General features: G+C 43.8%; 1 protein-coding gene across 4 annotated transcripts in view; it reads left to right on the forward strand.

Moving 5' to 3' along the window:
• The first annotated feature begins 980 nt into the window (after window positions 1-980).
• mast4 (microtubule associated serine/threonine kinase family member 4) overlaps window positions 981-26,551 on the forward strand; it is a 532,941-nt gene continuing 507,370 nt past the window's right edge. For all 4 annotated transcript variants that reach the window (XM_070879482.1, XM_070879491.1, XM_070879499.1 and 1 more), the window contains exon 1: window positions 981-1,454. In XM_070879482.1, coding sequence (XP_070735583.1) covers window positions 1,230-1,454 — 225 coding nt within the window. In that variant the 5' untranslated portion in view covers window positions 981-1,229. The remainder of the gene's footprint in view (window positions 1,455-26,551) is intronic.

Genomic DNA, 26,551 nt, shown 5'->3' on the forward strand with positions numbered 1-26,551 from the left:
TCCTTTCCTATGTATCCTGGCCAATATTTATCCCTTAATCAACATAACAAAAACAGTTCATCTGGTCTTTGTAACATTGCTGTTTGTGGGAGCTTGCTGTGTGCAAATTGGCTGGCGTGTTTCCCACATTACATAAGAACATTAGAAATAGGAACAGGAGTATGCCACCTGGCCCCTTGAGCCTGTTCTGCCACTTCCCTGCCCACTCCCCATAACCCTTTATTCTTTTGTTGCTCAAAAATCTATCTCCGCCTTAAATATATTCCATGACACCCTCCACAGTTCGCTAGAGCAGAAAATTCCATAGATTTACAACCCTCTGAGAGAAGAAATTCCTCCACATCTCAGTTTTAAATGGGCGGTCCGTTATTCTGAGATTATGTCCCCTAGTTTTAGTTTCCCCTATGAGTGGAAATATCCTCTCTGCATCCACCTTGTGGAGCCCCCTCATTATCTTACATGTTTTGATAAGATCACCTCTCATTCTTCTGAATTCGAATGAGTAGAGGCCCAACCTACTCAATAGGGGCGTTACATTTGCGGTTTTCCAATCTGCTGGGGCCGCCCCAGAATCCAGGGAATTCTGGTCGATTACAACCGTGACTACGTTCCAAAACTGAACGTAAAGCGCTTTGAGATGTCCGGTGGCCGTGAAAGGCGCTATATAAATGCTAGTCTTTCTTTCTTTGAAAGATGGCGGCCCATAATTGGACACAATACTCCAGGTGAGGCCGAAGCAGTGTTTTTGTAAAGGTTGATCATAACTTCCTTGCTTATTTTTGTGCTCGATGCCTCTATTTATCACTTCTGGTCACCAGCTCCATCCCTTGTTGGGGCGGGGGGGGGGGGGTGATGCTGGAATTGCTTTAGCAGGCAGTGGCTGCATTGGTTGTGGGCTGCTGTCAGTCAAGCCGGGGTGCAGGCTGCAGAGGGTGGGAAGGGGCGGGGCAGAGGCTCGCATGGAACGCGAGCCCGGGAGAGACGCGCGCACCAGTGTTTGCTGCGCTGCCACCTCAATACAACAAAGTTCTGTCACAGGCAGCGCCTGCCTTTGCTCAGGCTCGGGTATTGGGAGAGGAGGATGGAAGGGAACAAGAAAAACACACAACAACCACTATGATAGAGTAGCACCTGGGTTGTGGGTATTTTTGGGGGGGTGGGTTTTCTTGTTGCTCCAAGTGCTGGGCAAAATAAGGAGGAATTTATTGGGTGCTGGCGCCACCACAAGTATGGAGGGGAAGCTGGAAGACTTACCGGAGCGGGATGCTTCCGAAAGCTCGTCCGACACGCTGTCGGAGGGCGAGCAGAACCCCAGCGCTGGGGACAATAACGACTGCTCCGACTCGGAGCTTCAGCAAGTGCCCCGAGGCCAGGAGGGGGAAGAGGCAGAGCCCGAGGAGCGCAGCACCGACGAGGAAGCACCCGACCCAGAAGCAGACGAGGAAAGTGAACGAGTATGTGCATTTGATCTTTGGTGCTTCTTTATGTTTTTTTTTTAAAGTACATGACAGCCAAGGTGTAAATAATGTTGCATTGGTGTGTGTGTATTTGGTGCCATCGTTAGAATCCACCCTGCTGCTACACATGGCTCACACAACTTTGCACCCAATTGGTTGCATTTCTGTTGATGGCATATGTTGTACTGCAACTCATTTTGACTGCCGTTTAATTCATGCTAAACACTGGGCAGAATGCAGGATGGGAGTAATATGCAACAGGTAGGTAGCACAGAAACAATATTTGGAGCAAAAACACATTCATGCATGGCATCAGTATGGTAAAGTTACAATCCATTGATCATTTCAAGTTGGTTATGCTTTTAAAAAAAAAATGCATTATCCAATCATTTAAATTGACCAATGTAAATAACATGGGAAACAACAACAACTTGCATTTCTATGATGCCTTCAACGTAGTAAAACGTCCCAAGGCACTTTATAGGAATGTTATGAGAAAATATTTGACACCGAGCCACATGAGATATTAGAACGGGTGGTCAAAGAGGTAGATTTTAAGGAGTGTCTTAAAGGAGGAAAGAGAGGCAGTAAGGTTTAGGGAGGGAATTTCAGATCTTAGGACCTCGGCAGTTGAAGGCACGGCCACCATTGGTGGAGCGATTATAATCAGGGATGTGCAAGAGACCAGAATTAGAGGAGCACAAATATCTTGGTGGGTTGTGGGGCTGGAGGAGGTTACAGAGATAGTGAAGGGTGTGGCTATGGAGGGATTTGAAAACTAGGACGAACCTTTTTAAATCGAGGCATTGCCCAACCGGGAGCCAATGTTGGTCAGCAAGCACACGGATGATGGTTGAATAGGACTTGGTGGAAGTTAGGACACAGGCAGCAGAGTTTTGGATGATCTTCTAGAGGATGGATGATGGGAGGCTGACCAGGAGTGTGTTGGAATGGTCAAGTCTGGAGATAACAGAGGCATGGATGAAGGTTTCAGCAGCAGATGAGCTGAGGAAGGGGCGGATTCGAGTGATGTCATGGAGGTGGAAGTAGGTGGTCTTAGTGATGGCACTGATATGTAGTCTGGATCAGATGCGACACCAAGATTGTGAACAGTCTGGTTTAGCCTCACAGTTGCCAGTGAGAGTGATAGAGTTGGTGGCTCGGGGACAGATTTTGAGGTGGGGACTGGAGACAATGGCTTTGGTCTTCCCAGTATTTAGATGGAGGAAATTTCTGCTCATCCAGCACTGGAGACAACTTGGAGACCGTGAAGTGGTCGAAAGGGGTGGTGGTGAGGTAGAGCTGGGTGTCATCAGTGTACATGTGGAACCTGATGTGTTTTCGGATGATGTCGCCGAGGGGTAGCATATAGATGAGTAATAGGAGGGGGCTTTGGGGACTAGAGGTAATGGTGCAGGAACAGAAGCTGTTGCAGATGATTCTCTGGATACGAATGGATAGTTAGGAATAGAACCAGGCGAGTGCAGGCCCACCCAGCTTGACTAAGGAGAAGGAGGAACTTGTTGCTCAAAACTGAATTGAATTATCAGATAATCCGAATGAAAGAAAGACTGAAGAGAGAAAATAAATGAACAAATCCGAAAAACACACCCAACCCCATCTTCTAATCGCTGAAAATAACTTTCCCTTGCAGTCTGATGTGCTTCACAGGATGCACTCTCCGCTGATAGTCTTTCTTTCATTCGGATTATCTGACAATTCAATTCAGTTATAAGCAACAAATTCCTCCTCCTCCTTCGTCAAGCTGGTTGGGCCTGCACTCGCCTGGTTCTATTCCTAACTATCCATTCGTATCCAGAGAATCACCTGCAACAGCTTCTATTCCTGCACCCTTACCTCTAGTCCCCAAAGCCCCCTCCTATTACTCATCTATATGCTACCCCTCGGCGAAAATGCTACCTATCATCCGAAAACACATCAGGTTCTACATGTACACCGAAAACTGCGCAGAGTGGATGTTAAAATGGAACCGGTCAATTTCCTGCTTAATTTCCATCTCGCACAATTTCAAAGCTGCTGTTTCAAATAACCGAGGCGTCTGTTTCATGCATTAATCCAAATCTGGGTCCAGTGATGTACATGGGACTCCGATGGTATTTCAACCGGCGACTGAGTGGGGCCTCAACTCCATTTTCCTGCCTGTTCCCCATAACCCTTGACTCCCCGGTAGTTCAAGAATCTGACTCGGAGGCGAATGTGCTACCCACTGAACCTTCAGTGTGACATAAAGAGATTAGTAAATGGGGCAGGTAGATGTCAGATGAAGTTTGACACTGAGAAATGTGAGGTGTTACATTTTGTAGGGAAAAAATGGTAAGAAAAGTGCATTAAACAGTAAAAGTTTAAAAGGAGCAGAGGCGCAGAGAGACTTTGGTGTAAGATTCTAGCTAATGCTTTGTCTTATTAATTAGCAGGTTTGAGAGTCCAGAGTCAGCAACTTTAATACCATTGCTGACACTGCTATGGCATTGATGTGGCTCCTGGGAATTGTAGTCTGGTTCTACAATTTGCATTGGCTGGGACTGACGAAGTCTTGGGATAGGAGGCAGATGCAGGCGCAAAGTTGGGTTGCGTGTGTATGTGGATTCTTTGTGGATGATTGTTTACCCGGGGACTCAGTAGGTCAGGCCTCGGCTGGTAGACCAGGAAGCAAATTATCAGCGGAGGGTGCATCCTGTAAGGCACATCAGTCTGCAAGGGAAAGTTGTTTTCAGCGATTAGAAGATGGGGTTGGGTGTGTTTTTTGGAATTGTTCAATTATTTTTAATGCATTAATTGGCCCAGAATTTACTGGAGCGGGGAATCCCGCTGTGTGCCCCGTTAGTTAGACATTTTCTCCTTGACCGTCAGCTTGACTTTCTTTGCACTGCAAATTGCTGGAAGTGCGAGCTGATAACGGCATAGAAAGGCCAAGTCTGTCGTCGTACGCAATGAGATTTAAGGATTGGGAAAGAAACAGAGAGACGACAGAGAAAGAAATGGGGTTAATTAGAGTCGAAGAGAGGAGAAATAGAGAGGGAGAGAAAGATTAGATTGAGAGGAAAAAAGAAAAATAAGATTTTTTAAAAATTTTAAGTGAAATCTCTAGCAACAATTTACTACCTGCAGTAATGAGACTCAAATTACAATTGTTCCCTTTATGGGCAGGATAGATTGAGTGGCATTGTAGAGTCATAAATCTCGCCATTAAAATGGTACTTCCTCTGTTCGGTACCAGCTCTAACCTTCTGCGGTGAGCTTAATTGGTCATTAATGTGCAAATGCAGCAATTTCATGAAACTCATGGGGAGGTTGAGTGTGAGATTTAAAAAAAAAAAATTGTTCCTGGGATGTGGGCGTCACTGGTGAGGCCAGCATTTATTGCCCATCCCTAATTTCCTTGTGAAGGTGATGGTGAGCTGCCTTCTTGAACCGCTGCAGTCCGTGTGGTGAAGGTACTCCCACAGTGCTGTTGGGGAGGGAGTTCCAGGATTTTGGCTCAGCGATGGTGAAGAACAGCGATATGTTTCCAAGTCAGGATGGTGTGTAATTTGGAGGGGAATTTGTAGGTGATGGTGTTCCCAGTCACCTGCTGCCCTTGTCCTTCTAGGTGGTAGAGGCCGTGGGCTTGGGAGGTGTTGCCACAGAAGCCATGGTGAGTTGCTGCAGTGCATGTAGATGGTGGAAAGGCTTTGGGGAGTCAGGAGGTGAGACACTCGCCGCAGAATACCCAGCCTCTGACCTGCTCTTGTAGCCATTGTATTTATGTGGCTGGTCCAGTTAAGTTTCTGGTCAATGGTGAGCCCCCAGAATATTGATGGTGCAGAATTCCACGATGGTAATGCCATTGACTATCAGGGGGAGATGGTTTGACTCTCACTTATTGGAGATGGCCATTGCCTGGAACTTGTGTGGCGCGAATGTTACTTGCCACTTTTCAGCCCAAGCCTGAATGTCGTCCAGGTCTTGCTGCATTCGGGCATGGACTGCTTCATTATCTGAAGAGATGCTGTTTATGTGAGGATAACGGCAGAGCGACACAAATTGTCCAATAACTTGTGGCAATTCGCAACTCACGACATATCTCTTCCTTGCCACAAGTTGCTGGATGACTCGCACAGTAATAACGGCGAGTGCCATTAAAATTGCTGTTTGTCAGTAAATTCCGGCCCAATATGTTCAAACCTGTTTAAATTTTAGTGATGTATGGGTAAGGAACTGTCATGGAGCTTGTATGTTGGAAATTTATTTTCTTGCTATGACTGGAGTGAAGCTTGGAAAATTTGCGGGAAACATGTGCAATATGGTCAGTGAGATAACAAAACTAGAAAATATGCAGAAACACAAACTGCGCACTTAACCAACGAGAATGAAGACAATTGATGATCACTGTTTACACCACGCAGGAAACTATTTTTGTTATATAGACAGTAGTCGCTGGTCATTCTTTAAATCCATAATCCAATGTTTAAACTGAATTCATTCTGGGAATAGATGGTGATTTGGGAAAGGCACTCATTACCTTTGTAGCAGATCACTTAATTGCATATCCCACTTAATGTGCAATGCAGGTGAGGTATTGTCGTGGAGGAGGAACCTAATCCACAACATTTGATCATGGCAGGTATGAATAGTAACCTGGCTAACATGGGCTTTGAAATGTTCCATGTTTGTCTAGGGGTGTGAATCAGCATTGTAACAATCTTGGGGTCCGAATTGTACAAACTTGCACTTGTGGACTGTAACCTTATCAGAATTCCTGACCTGTGAGTTATATTTAATGTATTATGAGTTATATAATATTTCAGTATTATATTTAGAAGCACACTGAAGCACAGTCAGTTGGTCTCTATTTAATAAAGGGAGCTCCGTTGAAAAGATGCAGGAGTTATGACCCATTTCCAAACTCTAATTGAATCTTTTATAAACCTTAGTAAATAATTGGACCCCCCCCTCCCCCCATTTGATTAGATTTGTTCCTAAATAAATCTCAAATGAATTAATTATATATTTGAAAATGATATTCTAGTGAAGAGAATTGTATAATATTTTATTTGCTGCCTTTACTTGTCCAGCTTTTGATTTAGAGTCTGCAAATGTTGGAAGTTGTAGTGGAAAAAACACTGGGGGATCCAGTTTTTAAACCTGTCAGTGGTTGAAACTCTGCTATTCCGGTCATACATCCATACGAAAGAGCTTCTTTCAAATGGTAATTAGTGGTTTTATGCTATTGATTCATGCTGTTTGATGTAATTCTCAGCTCATTTCTAGGAGATCTAACCTATAGACATACAATACTGATGAGTATATTAATTCCATGTGACAACATTTGATTGAAATGTTCTTATTAGGACCACGGTTTTTTTAACAATAATATTTATTAGAGGATTTGTGTCTGTTTCTATGTTCCTTTTATTTATTTATATATATTATTTATTCTAGGCACAAGGTTGGAATATTTGACCATTTCTGTCTATTTATCCCTATAGCTTTCAGATCTATTCCTGACCAGATATTTATTCAAATCATAGACAGTCCCTCGGGAATTGAGGAAGACTTGCTTCCACTCTTTTTAAAAAAAAAAAGAGTCCTTAGGTGGCTGAACAGTCCAATACGAGAACCACAGTCCCTGTCACAGGTGGGACAGATGTTCAAAAGCAAGATGCTGGAAATCTGAAATAAAAACAGAAAATGCTGGAAATACTCAGCAGGTCAGGCAGCATCTGTGCAGAATTCTGCAAATGCTGCCGGACTTGCTAAGTATTTCCAGCCTTTTCTGAAGATAGTTATCCAATTTTTTTTTAGTTAATGCCACGTTAGCTGATTTTGCTCAGAGGGCGGGGTGTGGCGGTAGAGGGGGAGGGCACAAATTCTTCATACTCTAATCTTGCTCGAGGCTTTAAAAACATTTTAAACCTGTATCTTCAAGTTCTGTGCACATCGTCCAAGTTACGTAGCTTGGTTCTATATTGTTGATATATTTTGTAGGTTGGATCATATCCTCCCCAATTTTCTCTCTTAAAAGAAAGACTTGCATTTATATGACGCCTTTCACGACTACTGGACGTCTCAAAGGGTACTGAGGTGATGATCAGCCATGATCTTATTGAATGGTGATGCAGGCTCGAAGGGCCGAATGGCCTACTCCTGCACCTATTTTCTATGTTTCTATGCTTTACAGCCAATTAAGTACTTTTGGAGTGTAGTCACTGTTGTAATGTAGGAAACGCGGCAGCCAACTTGCGCAAAGCAAGCTCCCACAAACAGCAATGTGATGATGACTAGATAATCTGTTTTTTTGTTATGTTGATTGAAGGATAAATATTGGCCAGGACACTGAGGATAACTCCCCTGCTGTTCTTCAAAATAGTGCCATTGGATCTTTTACGTCCACTTGAGAGAACAGACAGGGCCTCGGTTTAATGTCTTATCCGAAAGACGCCACCTCCGACAGTGCAGCAGTCCCTCAGCACTGCTCTGGAGTGTCGGCCTAGATTTTTTGTGCTCAAGTTCCTGGAGTGGGACTTGAACCCACAATCTTCTGACTCAGAGGCGAGTGTGCTACCCACTGAGCCACGGCTGACACCTTCATGAAAATAAGTTTTTTAAGTTTTATGATTCTCTCCATTAGCTTAGAGGTTTAATACTGGAATCATCTTTCTTCTTCTGATCTGACCCACTTCTAACAGTTAGGGTACACAGACCTGCCCTTGCTGATGTACACAGGATTCAAATAATGTTTGGATTTACGTTGAATGCTGATGCTTCAAGTATTATATCAGGGCCGTGTATTATTGCAAAAGGGTAGGCAATATTTTTTTTTCTTTCATCTATGACTAAAAATAAACTTGTTAAAGCCAGAGTAGTAATGCTATTTGAAAAGCAATCTTGAATCAATAGCACTTCAGAAAGTTTGCACACTTCAGTTTTAAAGCAAAGTCTTATCTGTACTGATTGCCACCCATGGCATTTGACATTGAACTGTCACTGGGGCAACAAAAGCTCAAAATTAATAATTGCCATCTTGAACTTTATGTTGGTGTCAAGTTAAGCCACCTTGTGTCAAATAGATAATGAATGCCGTTAAAATTTAATGAAAAGCAGAATACTGCAGTTGCTGAAAATCTGAAATAAAACCAGACAATGAAAAGAAAGACTTGCATTCCTGTAGCGCCTTTTATGACCTCAGGACATCCCAAAGTGCTTTACAGCCAATAAAGTACTTTTGAAGTGTAGTTACTGTTGTAATGTATGAAACCTCGCAGCCAATTGCACAGCAAGGTCCCAGCAATGTGATAATGACCAGATAATCTGTTTTTTTTTGTTCTGCTGATTGAGGGATAAATATTGGCCAGGACACAGGAGATAACTCCCCTGCTCTTCTTCAAAATTGTGCCATGGGATTTTTTACGTCCACCTGAGAGCAGACAGTGTCTCGGTTTAATGTCTCATCCAAAAACTGGCATCTCTGACAGTGCAGCACTCCCTCAGCACTGCACTGGAGTGTCAGTCTAGGTTTATGTGCTCAAATCTCTGGAGTGGGATTTGAACCCACAACCTTCTAACTCGGAGGCGAGAATGCTACCCACTGAGCCACGGCTGGAAAGACTCAGCAGGTCAGGTAGCACTTGTGGAGAGAGGATAGTAGGGTTAACATTTTAGGTCGATGAGCCTTCATCAGAACTTTTGTTGGTTCTGATGAAGGGTCATAGACCTAAAATATTAACCCTACGTTCCTCTCTCCATAGGTGGTGCCTGGCCTGTTGGTGTTTCCAGTATGATAAGGAAATAGCTAGGTATATAAGGGCTTGCATTTATTGGCAGGATTCAAGATAAGCTGGATTCAAGGTTGGTTTTACACTTGGAAATCAGGATTTCTACAATGTTAGTGGCATGCTGTCCCATTTTGTGGTGATTAGCCGACTGATAGCTGTTCACATGAACAGTTACACTACTGTCTGTTAACATTTCTGTTTGTCAATATTTATATTCCTTTCTTCCTTTTGGATAATGTATAAAATTGAGTAGTTTAGTTTATGTGAATATTCATTGGAACTTGATGCTTAACCAAGTTGAACATGTTTTCCTGGATTATTTTATTGAGCTAAAAATGAACCCCGCCCCAGAATTCTCTTCACTAGTTTATGACACAGTTCTCCACCTTGTTTACATTGATGTTTTATGGGATGTTTGCCAGTGTAGGAAAACTAATATGTGTATCCGCTAACTAAAAAACCCCGCCACAGAAGTCAATAATGCTAATACAGGTACAACGTTCGGAATTCTTGGGACTGAGTCCATGCCGGATTTCGGGTTTTGCTGGATTTCAGACCTCGCCGCAGACCGAATCCGTGCCGGATTTTGGGTTTTGCTGGATTTTGGACCTCGCTGCGGACCGAATCTGTACCGGACTTCGGACCACGGTGCCTGCCGATTCGGAGAGCGATAGTGATAGGGGATTCAATTGTAAGGGGAATAGATAGGCGTTTCTGCGGCCGCAACCAAGACTCCAGGATGGTATATTGCCTCCCTGGTGCAAGGGTCAAGGATGTTTCGGAGCGGGTGCAGGACATTCTAAAAAGGGAAGGAGAACAGCCAGTTGTCGTGGTGCACATTGGTACCAACGACATAGGTAAAAAAAAAGGGATGAGGTCCTACGAAACGAATTTAAGGAGCTAGGAGCTAAATTAAAAAATAGGACCTCAAAAGTAGTAATCTCAGGATTGCTACCAGTGCCACGTGCTAGTCAGAGTAAGAATCGCAGGATAGCGCAGATGAATACGTGGCTTGAACAGTGGTGCAGCAGGGAGGGATTCAAATTCCTGGGGCATTGGAACCGGTTCTGGGGGAGGTGGGACCAGTACAAACTGGACGGTCTGCAGCTCGGCAGAACCGGAACCAATGTCCTAGGGGGAGTGTTTGCTAGTGCTGTTGGGGAGGAGTTAAACTAATATGGCAGGGGGATGGGAACCAATGCAGGGAGACAGAGGGAAACAACAAGGAGGCAAAAGCAAAAGACAGAAAGGAGATGAGGGAAAGTGGACGGCAGAGAAACCCAAGGCAAAGAACAAAAAGGGCCATTGTACAGCAAAATTCTAAAAGGACAAAGGGTGTTAAAAAAACAAGCCTGAAGGCTTTGTGTCTTAATGCAAGGAGTATCCGCAATAAGGTGGATGAATTAACTGTGCAAATAGATGTTAACAAATATGATGTGATTGGGGTAATGGAGACATGGCTCCAGGATGATCAGGGCTGGGAACTCAACATCCAGGGGTATTCAACATTCAGGAAAGATAGAATAAAAGGAAAAGGAGGTGGGGTAGCATTGCTGGTTATGGAGGAAATTAAGGCAATAGTTCGGAAGGACATTAGCTTGGATGATGTGGAATCTATATGGGTAGAGCTGCAGAACACCAAAGGGCAAAAAACGTTAGTGGGAGTTGTGTACAGACCTCCAAACAGTAGTAGTGATGTTGGGGAGGGCATCAAACAGGAAATTAGGGGTGCATGCAATAAGGGTACAGCAGTTATAATGGGTGACTTTAATATGCACATAGATTGGGCTAACCAAACTGGAAGCAATACGGTGGAGGAGGATTTCCTGGAGTGCATAAGGGATGGTTTTCTAGACCAATATGTCGAGGAACCAACTAGGGGGGAGGCCATCTTAGACTGGGTGTTGTGTAATGAGAAAGGATTAATTAGCAATTCCGTTGTGCGAGGCCCCTTGGGGAAGAGTGACCATAATATGGTGGAATTCTGCATTAGGCTGGAGAATGAAACAGTTAATTCAGAGACCAAGGTCCAGAACTTAAAGAAGGGTAACTTTGAAGGTATGAGGCATGAATTGGCTAGGATTGATTGGCGAATGATACTTAAGGGGTTGACTGTGGATGGGCAATGGCAGACATTTGGAGACCGCATGGCTGAACTACAACAATTGTACATTCCTGTCTGTCGTAAAAATAAAAAAGAGAAGGTGGCTCAACCGTGGCTATCAAGGGAAATCAGGGATAGTATTAAAGCCAAGGAAGTGGCATACAAATTGACCAGAAATAGCAGTGAATCCGGAGACTGGGAGAAATTTAGAACTCAGCAGAGGAGGACAAAGGGTTTGATTAGGGCAGGGAAAATGGAGTACGAGAAGAAGCTTGCAGGGAACATTAAGACGGATTGCAAAAGTTTCTATAGATATGTAAAGAGAAAAAGGTTAATAAAAACAAACGTAGGTCCCCTGCAGTCAGAATCAGGGGAAGTCATAACGGGGAACAAAGAAATGGCGGACCAATTAAACAAGTACTTTGGTTCGGTATTCACTAAGGAGGACATTAACAACCTTCCGGATATAAGAGGGGTCAGAGGGTCTAGTAAGGAGGAGGAACTGAGGGAAATCCTTATTAGTCGGAAAATTGTGTTGGGGAAATTAATGGGATTGAAGGCCGATAAATCCCCAGGGCCTGATGGACTGCATCACAGAGTACTTAAGGAGGTGGCCTTGGAAATAGCGGATGCATTGACAGTCATTTTCCAACATTCCATTGACTCTGGATCTGTTCCTATCGAGTGGAGGGTAGCCAATGTAACCCCACTTTTTAAAAAAAAAAAGGAGGGAGAGAGAAAACAGGGAATTATAGACCGGTCAGCCTGACATCGGTAGTGGGTAAAATGATGGAATCAATTATTAAGGATGTCATAGCAGCGCATTTGGAAAGAGGTGACATGATAGGTCCAAGTCAGCATGGATTTATGAACGGGAAATCATGCTTGACAAATCTTCTGGAATTTTTTGAGGATGTTTCCAGTAGAGTGGACAAGGGAGAACCAGTTGATGTGGTATATTTGGACTTTCAGAAGGTTTTCGACAAGGTCCCACACAAGAGATTAATGTGCAAAGTTAAAGCACATGGGATTGGGGGTAGTGTGCTGACATGGATTGAGAACTGGTTGTCAGACAGGAAGCAAAGAGTAGGAGTAAATGGGTACTTTTCAGAATGGCAGGCGGCGACTAGTGGGGTACCGCAAGGTTCTGTGCTGGGGCCCCAGCTGTTTACATTGTACATTAATGATTTAGACGAGGGGATTAAATGTAGTATCTCCAAATTTGCGGATGACACTAAGTTAGGTGGCAGTGTGAGCTGCGAGAAGGATGCTATGAGGCTGCAGAGCGACTTGGATAGGTTAGGTGAGTGGGCAAATGCATGGCAGATGAAGTATAATGTGGATAAATGTGAGGTTATCCACTTTGGTGGTAAAAACAGAGACACAAACTATTATCTGAATGGTGACACATTAGGAAAAGGGAAGGTGCAACGAGACCTGGTGTCATGGTACATCAGTCATTGAAGGTTGGCATGCAGGTACAGCAGGCGGTTAAGAAAGCAAATGGCATGTTGGCTTTCATAGCGAGGAGATTTGAGTACAGGGGCAGGGAGGTGTTGCTATAGTTGTACAGGGCATTGGTGAGGCCACACCTGGAGTATTGTGTACAGTTTTGGTCTCCTAACCCGAGGAAGGACATTCTTGCTATTGAGGGAGTGCAGCGAAGGTTCACCAGACTGATTCCCGGGATGGCGGGGCTGACCTATCAAGAAAGACTGGATCAACTGGGCTTGTATTCACTGGAGTTCAGAAGAATGAGAGGGGACCTCATAGAAACTTTTAAAATTCTGACGGGTTTAGACAGGTTAGATGCAGGAAGAATGTTCCCAATGTTGGGGAAGTCCAGAACCAGGGCCACAGTCTAAGGATAAGGGGTAAGCCATTTAGGACCGAAATGAGGAGGAACTTCTTCATCCAGAGAGTGGTGAACCTGTGGAATTCTCTACCACAGAAAGTTGTTGAGGCCAATTCACTAAATATATTCAAAAAGGAGTTAGATGTAGTCCTTACTACTAGGGGGATCAAGGGGTATGGTGAGAAAGCAGGAATGGGGTACTGAAGTTGCATGTTCAACCATGAACTCATTGAATGGCGGTGCAGGCTAGAAGGGCCGAATGGCCTGCTCCTGCAACTACTTTCTATGTTTCCACTCCTCGCCGAAATGTCCAGTTTTCGGACAATTCTGGTTTTCGGAATTCCGGATTCGGGACGTTGCAACTATTTGTATTTGTATTTACAAATAGTGTGTGACCTTGTATGAGGTATATGTATCTATAAGCAATCCTTCCATCTGACAGGCATAGCTATTTTAAGCTGTCCAGCTGTTGAACTGCGAATGATGCTGTAGTTTTAATTTTAATGAAAGTAAACTTCACAATTTCAATATACAATTTACAAAATTCCATTTGGAGACTTGCAGATTACTTGTGTTAATTTAAATCAACTGGAATTTGACTTGAAATTTCTAACTGCTAAATTATGTTTGGGAATTGTTTGTAAACAGAAAATTGCGATAGTGACTGTTTATTCTGTTGGAATGAAACACAGCTGCAGGTCTTCAGTGAATTGATATCAAGATAGAACTAAGATGATGTTGTGATGTGGTTGATAATGTCCATGATGCAAAGTGACAGATTTTAATTAACGGTACAACACATGATAGAATAAACCTCCAAAGAATGGACGCTGCTTTTTAAAGCACGGGCTCGAATATTTGTCCCCCTCCCAACCTAAAGTACTTAGTGCAATTTTGGACACTAGGAAGGATGTTATTAATAGAATCATAGAATGATGCAGCACAGGAGGAGACCATTTGGCCCACCATGTCTGTGCCATTCCAAGCCATTCAAGTCCTTCTCCCCTGTCCTTTCACCATAGCCCTGTAAATGTGTCTCTTTCAGGTATTTATCTAATTTCCTTTTGAAAGTATAACAACTCACTATATAAACAAATTTCTCCTCGTGTCGTCTCTGGTTCTCTTGCCAATTACTTTAAATCTGTGTCCTCTGGTTACTGACCCTTCTGCCACTGGAAGTTTTTCCTTATTTACTCAATCTAACTCCTTCATGATTTTGAACAACTCTATTAAATCTCCCCTTTACCTTCACTGCTGTATGAAGAACAAGCTTCTCGTCGCTCCACGTAACCGAAGTCCCGCATTCCTAGTATCATTCTGGCAAATCTTTTCTGCACCCTCTCTAATACCTAAAGTGAGGTGTCCAAAATTGGCCACAATACTCCAGCTGGGGCTTAACCAGTGTTTTATAAAGGATTACCACATCGACCTTGCTTTTGTACTCCATGGCTCTATTTATAAAGCCAAGGATCTTGTATGTTTTTATCACAGCCTTATCAACTTGTCCTGTCACCTTCAAAGATTTGAATGTGTACACCCCCAGATCTCTCTGTTCCTGCATCCCCTTTTGAAACTGTATAATTTAGTTTATATTGCCTGTCTTCATTCTTCCTACCAAAATGTATCACTTCACTCTTCTCTGTGTTAAATCTCATCTGTCTTGTGTCTGCCCATTTCACCAGTCTACCTGAAGTTTGTTACTATCTTCCTCAATGTTTGCTACACTTCCGAGTTTGCAAACGTGGCCCCTTAGATGAGATGGCCTGGGACAACAAAATCTGACACACCGCCATTTAACACGTCCTCCCTGCTTTGGGTCGTTGCTCTGTCCTCAAAATGCCCAGTGATTTACAGAGCTTTATCCTGTACTCATTCCTCCAGGATCAAGAGAACTTTTATTTTCCTAGAGTCTGGCAAATAATATTTCATCATTGGAAAGATGTAGACTGTGTAGAATGCTGAAGTTGCAGGTAGTAACTGGTAATACTGATGTTTTTACACCTATCCAGGGATGTTAGAAACAGGATTGTTAACAGCTGTCAAAGGGAATATACATGAGTGTAAGGGAGTGAAGAGGGATTTCTATATGATCTACGCCATATTTTGCTTGTAAATGTTTTTATTTGGTTAAACTGGGTGCAAAGTGTTCTTTACCTGGAATTTCCTGGTAAGATTTGGCGCAACTACGCTGTAAAAGCGGAGTTACACCAGGAAATGCATGGCATAGCAATTTGCACCTGTTTGATGCAGAAACATCGCTATTTACGAATATACTCGGTCATTTGCCCCACTTCCAAGACTTGTTGACCAAAACCCTGCGCCGCTCCTTTACATTGTGCTGCCCCCAAGCAGAAGACCACCGCGTGTAAGTTTCATGAATTTATGTGTATAATAGGCTGGTGTAGATTTACACCCAACAGTTTAGGCTCATCACCTGATATTGGCGTAACTGAGATTTCTGGAGTTTGAAAGTTTTTCTTTTCCGTGATTTTTATTTTTTTTTAAATCCTTCTTTTTAGAAAAGAAAAGACCTGCACCATACTTGACTAAGGCGCAGTCGGTCTCTCTGAGCCCAATGTTTCAGAGCCGCCGCCCGTCCCCGCACCTGCCAGGTGTTCAGAGGACTAAGCAGCTAGAATGGTCTTTCCGGTGGGCATACCCCTTGTTCTAGATAATAATAGAAGAGGAGTTGCAGAGGGAAGATGCTCCGAGAGTGCAGCGCCATGGTGGCAGGCAGCAAGCCGATATATTGTCCCTATTGGTGACGCTGCATTTCTGCTTGTTTTCGGTTCTGGTGTGGGCAAATTAGCTCCACAGGAAATTTGGACGTAAGTTTCTGTTGGTGAGATCAGCGTAAATTTCACCGTAATTTCCGTGTAACTGTGATGCAGGAAATATGTCCCCTGCTCTTGTGCAGGAATCCCTCTGATTTTCAAAGGGTTATGGATGGACTGTAATATCTCAGTAGCTCAGCACGTAATTGACGTTTGATAAGTTTCATGGGTCATTCGCTGATCAGAAGTTTAAATGTCATGGATTATGTATTAAAGAGTAAGGAAACGGTTCTGTGCAGCTACTGATCACTTGATAACAGCTTTTATTTTCATTTAAATTTCTGTGTGGGATGCAGACCACTGAATATTATATTCTGTAGTCTCTCGCGTGCATAACGTCTGTTTCTGTAAATGTATATATTTGGAATGTGGTGGTAGTATGTAGGTTTAGCTTCCATGGTGGACACCAGATCCCAGCTATGTCAGCATGGCCAGTTGCTTCCCCATAAGGAAGGAGGAGGCATCCAAAACCATGATTGATTGGATTGACTTGAGAATATTCGTAATGGCGGTCAGTGTGTATTTCAAGAAAATAGAACTGAGAGGTTATATCTATCAGGAAAGATTGAACAGGCTGGCGCTCTTTTCTCTAGAAATGGGAGGATAACTGAGAGGTGACCCGATAGAGGTCTTCAATATTTGAAAGGGTTCAATAGAGAAGATGCTTGCGGGCGAGACCAGAACTAGGGCCATAAATAAATCCAATAGGGAATTCAGGAGAGACATTTTTACCCAGAAAGTGGTTAGAATGTAGAACTTGCTACCACATGGAGTAGTTGAGCACAGATCTATTTAGGGGAAGCTAGATAAGTAAATGAGCGAGAAAGGAATCGAAGGATATGCTGGTAGGGTGAGATGAAGTAGGGTGGTAGGAGGCTTGTATGGAGCATAAACACCGGCATAGACCAGTTGGGCCGAATGGCCTGTTTCTGTGTTGTAAATACTATGTAAAATCACGGATGGGGAGAAACATTAAGCGAATGTTCTGGAGCAGGGGGAGAAAAGGGTAGTCGGGAAAATTGCAGTTTCGGAAGGATGTGAAGTAGACGTTGTGGGTTGACGTGACCTGTCTGCAGTCCTGACTGGAGCCGGTTCCATCACAAGTACACATTGCAAAGCACACATTGTTTATGAAATTCTGATCTGTGCTGTCAGCAGGAGAGGCTCCCCTCCCCATTAGTTGTGTGGACTTGTCCCAATGTCCCTGTATTTTGGGGTGTTTTTCTACATTACTCATACTATATACAAGTTGTTATATAAAGAAAGTCTTTTACAACCACCGGAGATCTCAAAGCACTTTACAGCCAATGAAGTACTTTTGGAGTGTCGTCACTGTTGTATTAAACATAGAAACATAGAAATTAGGTGCAGGAGTAGGCCATTCGGCCCTTCGAGTCTGCACCACCATTCAATAAGATCATTCCCTCAGTACCCCTTTCCTGCTTTTTCTCCATACCCCTTGATCTCTTTAGCCGTAAGGGCCATATCTAACTCCCTCTTGAATATATCCAATGAACTGGCCTCAACAACTCTCCGCGGTAGGAAATTCCACAGGTTAACAACTCTCTGAGTGAAGAAGTTTCTCCTCATCTCAGTCCTAAATGGCCTATCCCTTATCCTAAAACTGTATCCCCTGGTTCTGGACTGCCCCATCATCGGGAACATTCTTCCCGCATCTAACCTGTCCAGTCCCGTCAGAATCTTATAAGTTTCTATGAGATCCCCTCTCATCCTTCTAAACTCCAGTGTATAAAGGCCCAGTTGATCCAGTCTCTCCTCATATGTCAGTCCTGCCATCTGGGAATCAGTCTGGTGAACCTTCGCTGCACTCCCTCAATAGCAAGAACGTCCTTCCTCAGATTAGGAGACCAAAACTGAACAAAATATTCCAGGTGAGGCCTCACCAAGGCCCTGTACAACTGCAGTAAGACCTCCCTGCTCCTATACTCAAATCCCCTAGCTATGAAGGTCAACATACCATTTGCCGCCTTCACCGTCTACTGTACCTGCATGTCAACTTTCAATGTCTGATGAACCATGACACCCAGGTCTCGTTGCACCTCCCCCTTTCCTAATCTGCCGCCATTCAGATAATATTCTGCCTTCATGTTTTTGCCCCCAAAGTGGATAACCTCACATTTATCCACATTATACTGCATCTGCCATGCATTGGCCCGCTCACCTAACCTGTCTAAGTCACCCTGCAGCCTTTTAGCGTCCTCATCACAGCTCACACCGCCACCCAGTTTAGTGTCATCTGCAAACTTGGAGATATTACACTCAATTCCTTCATCTAAATCATTGGTGTATATTGTAAAGAGCTGGGGTCCCAGCACTGAGTCCTGCGGCACCCCACTAGTCACTGCCTGCCAATCTGAAAAGGACCCGTTTATCCCGACTCTCTGCTTCCTGTCTGCCAACCAGTTCTTTATCCACGTCAATACATTACCCCCAATACCATGTGCTTTGATTTTGCACACCAATCTATTGTGGGATGTGCATTTTCTTCTTCTTGTATAATGCTCATCTGCACTTCAGATTCAGTTTTCAGTGTAAAACTGCACATAATATGTGAGAGGTTGCAATAATAATTAAAAGTACTAAACAAATGACCTTATTCTGACAAGAAGATATAACTCCCGTTCAATTTATCCCACACTTTGCGGTGTGAACTGAATACTCAGGAGCTTGATGACATTATGCCCATGGCCTCAGGAACTCTTCCAAAACTACTTTGCTATCTCCCGACTGTGTCTTGCGTTTCCTCTGGGCCTCCAACTGTCAAATACTTCCCCTTGTAAAGCACTCGGACATGAGAAACTCACTAGTTGTATGTTGATGATTATAGAATATGTGTCATGTTTGGACTGCTGGAAATTAGAATTGTGAATGTTTTAATGGATTCTCATACAGCTGGGCTTCTCTCTTTATTCTGTACTTTGACCACGCGACCATGACCTAATATACAAAGAGATTTAGCATTTTTTAAATTATAAACTGTTGGATCTAATCTCAGCTACTTTGTAGTATTGGGAATTGCCCTTAATATGCTATTTCAGTTATTTATCTGCTTCTCTGCTCCCACCAGGAGTGGAGCAATTGTTTTTCTGACCTTGCACCATATGAGGCTTTGAACTAATTAAATCAGTTTTTATTCCTGTTTGGGCAAGGGAGAAAGTAGGCAACTCCTTAAAAGCCATGTGCCCTGTAAGGAACGTCTTGGTATCATCTGTGAGAGTGCGCTGGACACTTACACTGTTATGATGGTGACGCTACGAACTGTAGTCTGCAGTATGCAAAACAATAGTTTTAAAAATTAACCCCAGGCAATATTGAGTCAGCATCCCTGCGCAAATACAGGAGTGTTCTCCATGTTTTGAATAATTATTACATTCATTGAAATTATGATATCATTTTCATTTAAAAAAAATGAATTCCTTGAAAATAAGGTTTTTGATAAAACATTGCCGGGTGATTCAGAAACTATGGGCCCAAGTTTCCACATGATTTGCGCCTGATTTTTAGGAGCAACTGGTGGAGAACGGACTATCTTAGAAATCGCAATTCTCCACATTTTTTTTTTGCAGTTCTAGTCAGGTAGAACAGTTCTACTTTGGAACAGAATCTTTTCTTCAAAAGGGGGCGTGTCCGGCCACTGACGCCTGATTTGAAAGTTTCCACAGTGAAAACGTACTCCAAACTAACTTAGAATGGAGCAAGTGAAGATTTTTGTAGAACTGAAAAAACCTGTTCTACACATTAAAAAATCAGGCGCAGGTTACAAATTAGGCGTCCAGAACGAGGTGGGGGGGGGGGAGGAGGGGTGGAAGGGAAGTCATTAAATTCTACAATAAATCCTTATTTATACTTATACAAATATTATACAAATAAATCCAACCTGAATAAAAATTTATAAGCAAAGAAAAGATTAAATAAACCATCTTCCTACCTGTGTGAAAGTGCTTCAGGCACGGAGAATGCTGCAGCAAGCCTCACAAAACGAGGCAGCTGTTCCTGAACGCGGGGGGGGGGGGGAGGAAACCGTTTCAGACGGCGGGAGGGAGGGAGGGAGGGAAGGAGACAGAAGGCTGCAGGAAGCCTCAGAAATTGAGGAACCATTTCCCGACGGCAAAAGGGGGAGGTTGTCGGGAAACGGCTGCCTCAACTTTCTGAGGCTTCCTGCAGCCTTCTCAGTGCTGATGTACTGATGGCAATGTGCTTTTATTAAAAAATGTTCAAAAACTAAACAGCTACAAAGAACTACAAAAATGGCCGAGTGCCAATGTTTCCTTCACACTGCGCGTGCGCGAACGCGCAGCGTTGCCGGCAGGAAAAAAACTAATTTAAATAGTACCCGCCCCCTCCCACTTACAAAATCGGTGCGAGTGTAGGCTCCGCCCCCCTGGGCGCCGCGCCAAACAGACAAGGAGCTGCAGGGCGCTCCAGAATCGCGCGTTTTTTTTCCGGTGCCGTTTTAGGCGCGAAAAACGGGCGCCCAGCTCGGAGGGGCGCCCATTTTTTATCGTGTGGAAACTTGGGCCCTATATTGTAGTGAATTACCTAGCATTATTCATAAACAGTTTATAATATCTAGATTTTGTTTTTAAAAAAAAAAGTAGCAAAATTGTATTTTTTTAAAACTTTTTACCTAACCAAGTTTTGACTGAAATGAAAATGCTCATACTTCAGGCCATGCTTAATGATCGTACACGTGATTTGTTGCTGCAGGATAAAATTGGTATACGTCGACAGCATTTCTCGGGAGAGAGAGAGACCGGGCAAAGCAGTGTTATCCTGTTCTATGAAAACAAAGGGTTTTTCTGATGGTGGATGATTTCAGATGTGTATTATTTTCCTTTCATGTAGAAAATAATTAGACACTGCCCACTATCTACTGGTGCCAATTTTTCCAACCGTTTACCCCGCCCCCTTCTCATCCACATGTTTTTGTGTTCCAGCGCATCTCTCTTTTTGGCTTCAATGTCCACATCTGTAAGCATAAACACTGCCAATTAGAGGAACTTTATCTTTTTTTTAAAACTGTTTCATTACCTGTACAATCTTTTGCCAAGTAATGTGTTGGAGAAGTTCAGCTGGCAGTGTTAGTTGTTTTCCTTGATGCCACCAGGGAACTTCATTAATTTCCCTTTCCTCCACTGCTTTCCGTGTAGAGCTTCTTTTGGACAAATGGGTTATATACTGGATGTATCTGTGCTATAAAGTGTTCTGTATAACTTTTAAGTCATTTTTTAAAACTCTGGATGGGAATTGGGGGGTGCGGGGGCCGAAGCAGGCGATGAACTGTCTAGCCCGCCTAGGGTTTGAGGCCCAGGGGATTTTAACTCCTGGGCCTCATTAGCGACACAGATTCCTGCCTGAAGCCAGCGAGAATGACATCACCACCGGTGGGTGGGTGTCGACATTTGTGGGGTGGGTTGGGGGAAAGGTGCCCGGCAAACTAAATTGAGAATGGTGGGTGGGGTGGGGTGTACTTTTAATCTACAGGTTCTAGACTGTGCTGCCCTTAGTCAGTCCTGCAGTTAAAATAGCGCCTGCATCTGGATGATGTCATTGCCACGTGACTTTACCTTTTAAATTAGGCCCCCGCTTCCCTGGGGTAGGGAGCCTTCCTGTGCCTGAATTCAGACAAGTTAAGATGGAATGAGTGCGGGAATGTAGCACGAACCTTCTACGTCCACTCCTGCTGGGTGAGGGAGGTTAAACTCATGCTGACGTTGTGTAATTTATGAATGCAAAAGGCTTTTTTTTAATAGTGTAGCTTTAATTGCCAAAATTGTGAATCTGTACTGAATTATGATGAGGCTAAAAAAACCTCTTGGGTTTTTTCATTAGCTCTAAGGATAAAGCAAGGCCTCTCATTCGTTTGACTCTTTGTGACAACTATTATTTGAACTTTGCTCCCCTAATGAATGAAAGTTTCAGTGCAATGTATATTTTCTTTGTCAGTGACCAGCTCTGCTAGTTTTTTTTAAAATCCCTTTTATTTGGTCTCTTCACAACACTGTGTTGAGAAGGCAGCTGGATGACCTGCTCTTGACCACGAGAGAGTGGCCTGAAGTGACTAATTTCTGAACTCTTTACATTTCCAAGTGTTTAGCTTCTAAATACTGCCAAGTTAATGATTGGTGATACTTACTGTCAACTTCATTTTGATCTTTATGAAGGATTGTACTGTTTGATCTTCCTGCTAGATTTTCGTTTTTTGCGGGGGAGTGGGTGGGGGGTGGGGAGAAGAGGGTCATTTCTAAATGCTTTACAGTCTTTAACAATAACAGCTTGCATTTATATAATGCAATTCCACAGAGGCGTAAACAGAATAAAAAATGGACACCAAGCCAAGGAAGCAGATGTTCGGAGGGGGGAACCAAATATTTAGTCAAAAAGGAGAGCATTGCAATAGTCTCTTTGCTGTGATTTTCAGTGCCTGTCTTTGATCCAGGCCACTTTTGTCTTTCACTTCTAAATCAGTTCAGCTTTGTTAGATTTTTGAGACTGGAAATCTCCATTTTCCTTTCTCTTTCCCCCTCCCCCTACATTTGCCATGAAGGGGAAACCACTACCAAAATATTAATACTCGAATTGCAATCAATTTTGAAATGTTTCTGCTTCTATTCAAACCTGAAGATTAATTTAGCTATTGGCTCACTGGGTAAATGTGCTTTCTAATATGGTCCTGAGGCACGAGATCAGGAAGGTCCTGGAGTAAGTTCCTGCTGTGTGCTGAGTTAACTGGTCCCAGCCAGGGAGCAGTCATCATCATCATCATCATCATCATCATCATCATCATCATCATAGGCAGTCCCTCAAAATCGAGGAAGACTTGCTTCCACTCAGTGAGTTCTTAGCTGACTGAACAGTCCAATACGGGAATTACAGTCTCTGTCACAGGTGGGACAGACAGTCGTTGAAGGAAAGGGTGGGTGGGGAGTCTGGTTTGCTACATGCTCCTTCCGCTGCCTGCGCTTGTTTTCTGCATGCTTTCGGCGACGAGACTCCATGCTCAGCGCTCCCACCCGGATGCTCTTCCTTCTCTTAGGGCAGTCTTTGTCCAGGGACTCCCAGATGTCGGTGATGTTGCATTTTTATCAAGGAGGCTTTCTGCCGTGTTTCCTCTGCCCACCTGGGGCTTGCTTGTCGTGTAGGAGTTATGAGTAGAACGCTTGCTTTGGGAGTCATGGCTCAGGCATGCGAACAATGTGGCCCACCCAACAGAGCTGGTCGAGTGTAGTCACTGCTTCGATGCTGGGGATGTTGGCCTAATCGAGAATGCTAACTGTTATGTATGCATGCTTGTATTGTTATATGATGTCTGTAACACTGAATGTACCTTCACCCTGTACACACCTTACCTGTACACCAGAGGGTGCTGCTGCTGGAGACCTAAGGGTTACCTGCACACTGCAGGCAACCCAGTATAAAAGGGAGCTCACCTCTTGGTGTCCTCACTCTAGGAGCTGCAATAAAGGACTACAGTCTTCACAGTTTAAGTACCATATCCTTGCCTTGAGGTCAGTTGTAGCATCCCCACTGCCTATTATCAGCAAGGGCAGACATCGACGATGAGGTTCAACACCGCCTCCAGTGCGCCAGAGCAGCCTTCGGCCGCCTGAGGAATAGTGTGTTCGAAGACCAGGCCCTCAAATCTGCCACCAAGCTCATGGCCTACATACATAATACTAATGTTGGTGCGTCTGCCCTCCCAGGTGATTTGCAAGATCTTGCGGAGACATCATTGGTGATATTTCTCCAGCGATTTGAGGTGTCTACTGTATATGGTCCACGTCTCTGAGCCATACAGGAGGGCAGGTATCACTACAGCTCTGTAGACCATGAGCTTGGTGCCAGGTTTGAGGGCCTGATCTTCGAACACACTCTTCCTCAGGCGGCCAAAGGCTGCGCTGGCGCACTGGAGGCGGTGTTGAACGTTGTTGTTGACATCTGTCCTTGCTGATAATAGGCAGAGGGGATGCTACAACTGACCTCAAAGGGCCTCAGCAATGGTTGAATAGCCCATTGACACTAGTTGAGGTCCACATGTGAAGAGTGGTGACTTAGGAGGGAGCTGTAGGTTTGCCGATGGAATTATATCCTAAATAAAGAAAAACTTGTACTTATATAGCACCTTTCACGACCATCGGATGTCCCAAAGTACTGTACAGCCAATTAAGTACTATTTTTGAAGGGTAATCACCGTTGTAATGTAGGAAACACAGCAGCCATATTGCGCACAGCAAGCTCCCACAAACAGCAATGTGATAAGTACCAGATAATCTGTTTTTAGTGATGTTGATCTGAGGGATAAATATTGGCCAAGACACTGGGAACAACTCCTCTGCTCTTCTTTGAAATAGTGCCCTGGGATCTTTTATACCCACCTGAGAGAACAGACAGGGCCTCGGTTCAACATCTCATCCTAGCATGGGTCAGCATTTTCAGGAAAAGGAGAGACACACACACAATTGGAGGAAAAAGAATTGCTGGGAATCAAGTGATGTATGTGCCTGTAGTGCTGAGCACCTTTCTTTGCTCCCGTTCCCACTATTCATCACAACAGAATCACGCTCTACTGGTTTCTCTGCTATTTTGAAAAACATTTTTATAATGGATTGAGTTTTGGAATTTTTTTTGTTTCAATTGAGATGCAAGTCCTATAAATAGGTTTGTCTGGGATTATATCATCGGGGGAGTCATTGCAAGGCGTGGCCTAATTTGCTGGAAAATGCAAGTGTCAGCACTGCTCACCGTGGGCATGGCTGGGCCAGATGCAATGTTTGCTGTAATTATCTTGGCGGCTCAGTGTGTGACTTACAGTGTCAACTCTGGCTCAGTGGGTAGCACACTCTCATCTGAGTTTGAGGGTTGTTGGTTCAAGTCCCACTCCAGGAACTTGAGCACATAAATCTAGGCTGACACTCCAGTGCAGTGCTGGGGAAGTGCTGCACCGTCGGAGGTGCCGTCCCTCAGATGAGACGTTAAACCGAGGCTCCGTCTACTCTCTCAGGTGGACGTAAAACATCTCATGACACTATTTCGAAGAGCAACAGGGGAGTTCTGCCCGGTGTCCTGCCCAATATTTATCCCTCAGTCAGCAAGGATATACTTGCTTTGGAGGCAGTTCAGAGAAGGTTCATTTAGGTTGATTCCAGGGATGAGGGGGTTGAGTAGGTTGGGCCTCCACTCATTGGAATTCAGAAGAATGAGAGGTGATCTTATCGAAACATATAAGATTATGAGGGGGCTTGACAAGGTGGATGCAGAGAGGATATTTCCACTGATGGGGGAGACTAGAACTAGAGGGCATGATCTTAGAATAAGGGACTGCCCATTTAAAACAGAGATGAGGAGAAATTTCTTCTCTCAGGGTTGTAAATCTGTGGAATTCCCTGCCTCAGAGAGCTGTGGAAGCTGGGACATTGAATAAATTTAAGACAGAAATAGACAGTTTCTTAAACGATAAGGGGCTATGGGAAGCGGGTGGGGAAGTGGAGCTGAGTCCATGATCAGATCAGCCATGATTTTATTAAATGGCAGAGCAGGCTTGAGGGGCCGTATGGCCTACTCCTACTCCTGCTCCTATTTCTTATGTTCTTATGTTCACATTACTAAAACAGCTTGCTTGTGCGTAAATTGGCTGCTGCGTTTCCCATATTACAACAGTAATTTCTTCTCATCTCCTGTTTTAAATGACAACAGTGACTACACACCAAAAGTACTTCATTGTCTGTAAAGCGCTTTGAGACATCTGGTAGCTGTGAAAGGCGCTTTCTTTAATGCTGGTCATTAGAGATAGTTGGTCATCAGAGGTTTGCCCGCATTGATCCTGCAAAGGCTTGAGCAGGCCCTCCAGTCCTGATTGGCTGGAAAAGTAAATCATTGCAGGAAGAGGTCAAGACATCCAGCTTCCCTTTAAATGCTGAAGGGAAATGAAAAATAGGTTTTAAGGAACAAGAAAGGAAGTTCCTCAGCTGGGTTGAGAATAAGAAGAAGGGCGCACAAGAGAGCAACGATCTCTATCGATGTTTGCCTGAAGGTTCAAGGAGCGATTGTGTGCTAAAGCATAAATAATTACGACTTGGCACAGGAAAAAAATGTATGAATTACCAAAAAAAAAATCTATATTATGCCGCTCCACATTATTTTGTCAAAATGTCCTAAAGTGCTTTTAAATGGTAATTTACTATTGGACGGTATTGATTGTTTTATGTAGGGAAACAACTCCATGCACTACAAATGGAAAGGATGATAACCTGGTAACTTCACAGCTTGTAAAATATTTAGGTGAGGCACTAAGAATAGGCTGACCTTCCCACAAAATCAATTGGGTGCCGTGCAGGCTGTAGAAGCTTACTACATGCCCCTTGATCTGCTGAGCAAAGGTTTCATTGTCTGAGGAGAAGCACGAGGCTATTCAAACCCCCGAGACTGGGAGCAGTGGTTTGGTACACGCGATATCCTGAGGGCAGTCAGGGACCTTTGAGGGATATGGATATCAAAGGGTGGCGGAT

The sequence above is a fragment of the Pristiophorus japonicus genome, chromosome 1, assembly GCF_044704955.1.
Source record: "Pristiophorus japonicus isolate sPriJap1 chromosome 1, sPriJap1.hap1, whole genome shotgun sequence".
In the NCBI taxonomy this organism is placed as follows: domain Eukaryota; kingdom Metazoa; phylum Chordata; class Chondrichthyes; family Pristiophoridae; genus Pristiophorus; species Pristiophorus japonicus.